The 8,247-nt window shown below is 35.6% G+C and overlaps 1 protein-coding gene across 4 annotated transcripts; it reads left to right on the top strand.

Annotated features, from left to right (window-relative positions):
- Positions 1-239: 239 nt before the first annotated feature.
- On the top strand, positions 240-6,795 carry LOC107761148 (amino-acid permease BAT1 homolog). 4 transcript variants are annotated; one of them, XM_016579329.2, is made up of 9 exons: positions 240-546; positions 940-1,200; positions 2,163-2,181; positions 2,267-2,486; positions 2,579-2,757; positions 2,828-3,117; positions 3,423-3,552; positions 4,963-5,055; positions 6,494-6,795. In XM_016579329.2, the coding sequence occupies exons 1-9, from the start codon at positions 428-430 to the stop codon at positions 6,503-6,505; spliced, it is 1,323 nt and encodes a 440-aa protein (XP_016434815.2). In that variant the 5' UTR covers positions 240-427; the 3' UTR covers positions 6,506-6,795. The 4 variants fall into 4 exon arrangements, with proteins under 4 accessions (XP_016434815.2, XP_016434814.2, XP_016434812.1 ...); XM_016579328.2 differs by lacking the exon at positions 6,494-6,795 and having other exon boundaries at positions 4,963-6,446; XM_016579326.2 differs by lacking the exons at positions 4,963-5,055; positions 6,494-6,795 and adding an exon at positions 3,855-4,324 and having other exon boundaries at positions 241-546.
- Positions 6,796-8,247: the final 1,452 nt, after the last annotated feature.

Here is an 8,247-nt window from a genome sequence, read left to right as displayed (position 1 = left end):
GAGGCGCCAAAATCTGGCCAAAAAAAAAGGTGAGGTTGAATTTCAGCCCTGCTACTTATACCGGATATCGGGTGAGAAAAAAAAAGAGGTGATTTATTTTTTTTATTTTTCATTTTCTTTTACCTTTGGCTATATTGGCTGTACTTGTATGCGTAAGCATCAATGTCATGATAAGAACATGTATACTATAATAGGTACAATTTATCACTGACCAAGTCATGTCACTGATTAAATATGTGCAGAATTCTGATTTTTCCATGTTTAGTGTGAATCTTTCTGCATCTTTATATATCTTTGGAAAGCCAGGCAAAAGGCTACACATATTCATTCTTCTTATTCCTGAACTTGAGGGATAGAAATTTAGTGTTTCATTTTATAGTTGACAACTTTACATATAGTGTGTGGATCATATTGCAGTGTAAAAACTATGAGTCTTCGAGTAGCCGATGGAATAGTTGATCCGGACCATGCTCATGGTGTAGTTGATTCGGACCATGCTCGTCTCCACGAGCTAGGATACAAACAAGAACTCAAACGCGATCTTTCGTGAGTACCCTGCCTTTTAATTTTACTTTCTTGATTGCTCACGCGATATAGGTGATATCAATTAATTGGAAATAGTTATGTTAGCATATTTACTTTAGGTCCTACGTTTTCTAGGAGTTGTCAAATAGAGAAATACATCTAGTAGTACTTTTCATTTCTAGTTTTATTTTGTACTATGTTGGTGTGAAATGAGCTTAAATGGATAGATGAAATGGTCACTGTGGAATTCATATAGCCACTTGCTTGAGATTAAGGTATAGTTGTGATTGGGGAAAAAGATCCAAATCGTACAGGGGGAAATTTGACCATTTTCCCTAGTTGTTGTTATTATTGATTATTTACCTGATATATTCTTACCGCGTTATTGTTATTATTGTTGTTATTGAATTACAGGATGATATCGAACTTCGCTATATCATTCTCAATTGTATCAGTACTTACTGGTTTAAACGGACTAATGGGCACTGGGTTGAATTTTGGTGGACCAATATCATACATTTATGGATGGCCAATTGCTGGTACATTTACTATGTTAATTGGATTATCAATGGCTGAGATTTGTTCTTCTTATCCAACTTCTGGAGGTCTTTATTATTGGAGTGCTAAACTTGCTGGTCCAAACTGGGGTCCTTTTGCTTCCTGGATCACTGGCTGGTAATTTCTTCTTTTGCTTGTTTAGTTTTACACTGTTTCATACCATTTTGTCCTATTTTCTAATGCTAATAATCATATTACTTTCGGAAGGGGAGCCTTTGCGTAACTGGTAAAGCTGCTGCCATGTGACCAGGAGGTCACGGGATCGAGCCGTGGAAACAGCCTCTTGCAGAAATGCAAAATAAGGCTGCGTACAATAGACCCTTATGGTCCGACCCTTATCAAAAGTGTAATATCTCTAACAGTCGTTATACGAATAGTTATATGCTATTAGAGTAAGCTGACATTGAGTCCATTGTCAGCCATTATCAAAAAGAATTTCCACAACCACCAAGGAATATTGTGGGATGGATGAGACCACTCAATGTTTAATCAGACATTTAGGGTTCGAGCCCTGAGAATGGAGAAATTCCTGGTAGTAAGTGTTTCGCTCTTAAATGGGCTCTATGCGGCGTGAATCTGGATTAATTAGGCCAGTATTCCGAACACCATAGTTAAACCAAAAAAAGCAATAAGACTTTCCACGCGATTCAACATTTGATTTCTCAATTTTAAACTGTCTGGTTTATAAAGAAGAGGTTATATGACTTTAATTTAATGTGGAGAGCAAGTTGCAGTTTAGGTCAGGACCTTTAGACATTACATTGTTTTGGAGCTGATTTCATACTCAGACGATGTAGTGGCCGAGACAGAGTGATACACGAAAAATAAGGAAAAACAGAACTTCTAGCATAATATATGTACATATAGTCAAAGGTTGCGTACATCTTACCCTTCCCAGACCCCACTTGTGGGATTACACTGGATTGTTGTTGTTGTATATAGTCAAAAATATCTGCTTATATATGTTTCGCGACATTCATCAGTCCTAAGTTATATTTTGATAAAAATGATGTTCTTAAGCTTTACATCTTCATATTGCTTTCTGCTCACTAAAATTTCTTTTCATTCTCATTTCGCAGGTTCAACATTGTTGGTCAGGTATCGCGAAAACTTACTCGTATTAACATTCACAATTGTATCTACGCAAAACAACACTAATCAACGACGAAAAATCTTATTGCAGTGGGCTCTCACAACAAGTATAGATTTTTCACTGGCACAGTTAGTTCAGGTGATGATTCTCCTTAGCACTGGTGGATTAAATGGAGGCGGATATATGATCTCTAAATATATAGTTATGGCTCTCCACGGCGTATTTCTACTAATACATGCTATATTAAATAGTCTTCCTATCTCAATGTTGTCATTCCTTGGACAAATAGGCGCTGCCTGCAATTTCTTCGGTATGCAATTGAAATCCTACTTTCTCTGTTCAAACCTCACAATTTACAGTAGCTCTTCCTTTACTCGACTCTAATTAAGTTAACGATTACAGGTTGTTTTCTTATGATTGTAATTCCTGCGGTTGCAACTGAAAGAGCCAGTCCTGAGTTTGTGTTTACAAACTTCAATACTGAGAATCAGGACGGTATCAACAATTATTTCTACATTTTTGTCCTCGGACTTCTTATGAGCCAGTATACATTGACAGGTTATGATGCTTCCGCCTATATGGTGAGTTCCGCTTCAAAGCGATTCTCTTGAATTTTTATCTTATTTTGTATTTAACGAAATATTTTTACAGTCGGAGGAGACTAAAGACGCAGATAAGAACGGGCCACAAGGTATTGTAAGTGCAATCGGCATAGCAGTTATTGCAGGATGGGCTTATGTACTTGGTATAACCTTTGCAGTCAGAGATATTCCGAATCTTTTGAGCGAAAACAACGATTCGGGTGGTCATGCCATTGCTCAAATCTATTATGAGGCATTTATGAGTAGATATGGCAGTGGTGTTGGTGCTGTAATTTGCTTAGGTATTGCTGGTCTTGCTGTATTCTTTGCTGGTATGAGCTCACTAACTAGCAACTCAAGGTAAATATACTTTGGTCAGTCATCATTCTCCTTGTTTAACTCAAATTCTGTACTAGAGTTCAGAGGCACAGCTAGAATTTGAAGTTTATGAGTTTTGAACTTGCAACCGAATACATAGCTCGTCTTAGTTACTAGGCTCGCAATTAAGTATTTATACGTACTAAATGAGTTTTTTTAATACAAATACAGGGTTATATAAGCAAAAATTGTTGGGTTCGTCTGAACCCATAGCTAACATTCTCCGACTCTCCCTCCGCCCCTGCCTAGAGCCAATGAGGTTTTACACTCGCGTCTTTTTTTCGCAGGATTGCTTATGCATTCTCAAGAGATGGAGCAATGCCATTTTCATCGCAGTTGCAGAAAGTGAACAAACAGGACGTTCCTATAAATGCAGTTTGGATGTCAGCCCTTGTAGCATTTTGCATGGCATTAACGGTATGTACATATATTATTTTTGATTCATATAGGTTTTTCTTGAAGGGGAAGCCTTGGCGTAACTGGTAAAGTTGCTGCTATGTGATCAGGAAGTCACTGGTTCAAACCGTGGAAATAGCCTCTTGCAGAAATGCAGGGTAAGGCTGCGTACTACAAATCTTTGTGGTCCGACCCTTCCCCAGATCCCGCATATAGCGGGAGCTTAATGCACCAGATTGCCTTTTTGTATATAGGTTTTTCTTATTCACTCCCTTGCTAATAGATTTTTTTTTTTTGTGTGTGTCTTTGTGTTCAAATTGAAGTCACTTGGAAGTTTGGTAGCATTTCAAGCAATGACATCAATAGCAACAATTGGGCTTTATGTTGCTTATGCTATACCTATCTTGTTAAGGTTAACTCTAGGTCGAAAAACCTTCACTCGAGGGCGTTTTAACTTGGGAAGATATGGGACTATTGTAGGTTGGATATCTGTATTGTGGGTTGCACTCATCTCTGTACTCTTCTCTTTGCCTGTTTCCTATCCTATTACAGATCAAACTCTTAATTACACTCCTGTTGCAGTTGGGGGCGTTCTCATTCTAGTCGTTTTGACGTGGATATTCAGTGGTAGACATTGGTTTAAAGGTCCTATTAAGAATATTGACGATAGTTCTAAGGAAGAAGCATAAGTGCACGAATTTTTTGTATTAAAATACTGTTGAAGTGTATAATTGTGTTTACTTTCGACATTGTCCCTTGTCTTTCCTTTTTATTGTGATGATTTTTGTTATAATTGTTTGTTTTTCTAGACTAAGTTCCTCTAATATACTTAACATATCTTCCGTGTTTTGTCGACGTGCGCCCCCCAGGGGACTCAGCGTCCTCGCTAAGGTTTGCCCCACCACTGTTCAAGGTTGCACGCGGAGTGACTCTGATACCATATGTAACAGCTCATCCCACTAGTGATATTGTCCACTTTGAGGTCCAAAGCGGACAATATCACTAGTGGATTGGACTGTTACAATAACATAAACAGAAGAAATTGTCTAAATAGTCTTATGATTAAAAAACATAATGGAACATACTCGCACAAATGTTACAAGTTCAGAAAACAGAAGATAAAGATTGTTTGAGTTCTAAATAATCCAATCACAATTGATCAATGAAAAACTACCAAACATCTTCTCCCGTTACTCCAGAAATGCAATTTGTCCATATCAAGGATTCTGACTCCTGCTGTTCAATAATCTACAGTTATACAAAATGACAGGGAAAAAACAATAAGCTAAGGATTTATTGCTTTTTGTTATATATAAACTGACCTTGTGAGGACATTATCTTGAGTTGAGCTGCTACTAAGAGGAGCTTTCTCTAGCCAACTGTAGTAACTGTCAATCTGATTTTCTATCATTTCGCCATTGAGATTTTCAGGTGAAACTAAATAATCGTTCCAGTCATTCAACTCTGACAAGACATAATCGTTTGGAATTGGTGAAACTAAAGAAGAAAGTTCAGGTGGTTGAGGTAAGTATGTTTCTTGAAGTGGTTCGTTGAAGTTCACCGCGAACTCATTTGAATTCAGTATATTGAAATGATGCCCGTTGTCTGGATAGTGATTAAACATATTGGTTCTAGAATGGAACAATGTTGATGTGTTCAAAGGGAAAGACAAACTCTGGGACACAGAATTAAAGTGCCCAATTCTACTTAACTCCTCATTAACTCCATATTGAGAATGAATTATTGGAACCAGAGGGGGTGGTGTTCGCGACATGATTTTAGATTGGTTAACTATAGAAGATGTAGCTGGTTGAACATGTGGAGCTTGTTGTTTTTGGACTCTGTATTTCTGCAGAGGACCAAAAACATAAAGAAATAAGGAAAACGTCGACTATTAATGTCACAACTAGAAAACTCATCTACCAATTTCAAGACATGAACTAAAAGTCGACTATTTCTAATAGTTTGCTATGAGAAAGTTGAAAGAAACATTTATTGTGTTCTCCTAAACTTCTCTTCAATTTTGACCGTTTCAGATATGTTCGATATTGAAGAATTATGGTGGTCCGTGTAGCATACAAGACACTTTTTTTTAAAATAAATCGAACAGTTCAATAACAGTTATTAAGAAAATATGCAGAGAAGTAATGAAAAAATTCAAAGCAAATTCAGATACCTGCAGATGGTTCGCGATCTGTTTCTGAGTCAAATTTGGAACATCCATCATCTCCTTAATAAGTTTAGGACGGGCTAAATCGACAGGGTAAGACAAAATATGAGGATTCAAATAGTAAAAAAAAGAGTACATTTAGAAAAAAATGCTTTGCTAAAGATTACCTCATTTTCTACTGTCTTTCACCAATTCTTGCTTTTTTTCCTGGTTTATGCTATGATACAACTAAGTTTTTATAAACATACCTTTTTGTCCTAACTTGCGAACGGCCTTCTTGAATTTCTTTTCAAGATCACGTGTCCAATGCAGGCGTCGCCTTTTCTCCATAGCTTTTTCCGAAACCAAAGAACGATCCTCTTCTTCTGAATCACCATTTTTAACTTGTGTCTCCTCATCAGTAATTCTCTTTCCCTTAGACCCTTCTGCTGAATTCACTATGCTTTTTCCCTTTGTGTCTTGCATTTTCTTATTAGCAAAAGATGTATTGTCCATTACTTCAACTTGAATATTAGCCTTATTGTTTTCTAATTTTTTGACTTGCTTTCTTTTGGTGCCTATACACATGTTGCCATATATTCTTGAGTTTCTTTGCTGAAATTGGTTTCATAAAAAAGAAACATACCCCTTGTGCCACTGCTTGTTCCACCATTTCCCTCTTCACATTTGATGACATTACTAAAAAAAGATGAAAAATTAGAACCAAATTCCAGATAAGGTATCCAAAATTAAACATTTTGACACTTTTCAATAGTCCTATATTAATTGAGAATTTGATCTTACAAATAATAGGTATGTCTTTGATGAGTTGAGTGCAGTTGATGAACTCAAAGCATTCCATTTCTGGCATTTTGACATCCACCATGACAAGGTCAAATTGATCGATCCGTTCACGGAGAATGGACAGAGCTACAGTTGCTTTTTCAATAGTTGTTACTGTAAACAAAAATCAAACTCAGAAAAATTTGCAGGAAGTTATACATGTAGGTATAACATCTTCACGATAAAACCTTCCTTTTTCTTTATGTAAACATCGGGTGCGAGTACATTTTTACCTGTGTAATTATACTATGTTTTACTGTTATCGCATTAAAGTGACAAGCTCAAGTCAATATTTAATTGCTTAATCATTAATTCTTTATGAATTTTGTCCGTTTAATTATAGGGGAAGGGGATGACAAGGTGGGAAATCAGAGTCTCGCCAATAAGCTAAAAGTTGAAGTAGTCAACCGACTGAAGTATTAAGATTATTTTCAAGATTAGTTTAACTTGAAACGTGACCAGTATAATACTAGCCTACAAGGATACCACAAAGGAGAGGGATTTATGCGACCAAGTTCGATAAATCACCTGATTTATTTTAAGTACTCTTGTTTGAGACATAAAAGATTTTGGATTTTTAATAATGTTTTATTTACTTTAATGCCAGGAATTTTGCTTCAAGGGTGTCTAAGATTTAATAGATATGATATAAAGTTACTCTTTAACTTATATACACTATAATATTCCGGCAAAGGGTGTCCAATTGACCATCATTTGACACGGTAACTCTATACTGCCATGTGAATTTGTTTTCGAAGGTGACAATGAGGCTCGAACCAAAAATCTCTATTTCCTTTAATACCATGATGTTACACTTCTGAGAAATTCACATCATTTACTATAATCACAGTTATGACCAAGAAAATCCAAAAGAAAAAAGAATGCAGATATGGAGTAGAAATTAAAGACAAGAATGTACCTTTGAAAGAATGTTCTTCAAGTGCTGATGCTAAATTTAACAAAGAAGTTGTATCATTATCAACCAAGAGAATTCTTAGGCCACAAAAAGGTGCTGGAACATCTGTTTTCTCACAACTCAAACTCTCAAAATCCATCTCTTAGCATATGAAGATTTTGAGGGGGGGAAAATTAGATTTTGAGTTTTGCACTTTCTTTGTTTTTTTTTTTCCTTTCTACCACCTTATACTACACAAATGATAAAATCTAGCTAAGTTACATAGAGAAGGGAATGAAAGTAATGTGCATTTTTTTCCTTCTTAATATGGACTTTATATACTTGTTATTTTTGTGCACTTTTTTTTTTCTTCAAATACTCTTTTTCCTATTTGCACTCTTAATGAATAAATTTGCCAATTAAGGCCCTATTTGCGCGCGGATGATTTTTCTATAATTGTATGGCTAAATATGGTCTTAAAATTAACGTTTGTTCGAATCTATTCTAATGTCGTACTATCAAACTGTATAAGACGAGAAATTGTGTAAAATTATCAACTAATTAAGCATGTGTGATTAGAAATATTAGATTTGGAAAATCCACCTTTGTAGCAAAGGAAGAATTAGTGCAGATAATATCTTTGGGAGATCATAATTAAGCAAGATTTTGATAATCTACCAATTTGTGTTCAAAATATTAGATAATTAAATAGATATCTAAAAATTAATTTCGAATTTAATACGACTGAGAAAAAAAAAAAGAAATCGAAAAGTCATTATCAAAGTGATAAGTTTTAATGAGTACCATTTAACAATATCAAAAAGAGTTC

This window comes from Nicotiana tabacum, chromosome 24 (assembly GCF_000715075.1).
Source record: "Nicotiana tabacum cultivar K326 chromosome 24, ASM71507v2, whole genome shotgun sequence".
Taxonomy (NCBI): domain Eukaryota; kingdom Viridiplantae; phylum Streptophyta; class Magnoliopsida; order Solanales; family Solanaceae; genus Nicotiana; species Nicotiana tabacum.
This window is presented reverse-complemented; position numbering and strand designations above follow the sequence as displayed.

Coding starts and splice junctions, on each gene's coding strand:
- LOC107761148 (XM_016579326.2), top strand. CDS start 428: ATGAGTCTTCGAGTAGCCGATGGAATAGTTGATCCGGACCATGCTCAT. Junction 3,118..3,422: donor TCACTAACTAGCAACTCAAG/GTAAATATACTT, acceptor TTTTTTTCGCAG/GATTGCTTATGCATTCTCAA. Junction 3,553..3,854: donor CATTTTGCATGGCATTAACG/GTATGTACATAT, acceptor TTCAAATTGAAG/TCACTTGGAAGTTTGGTAGC.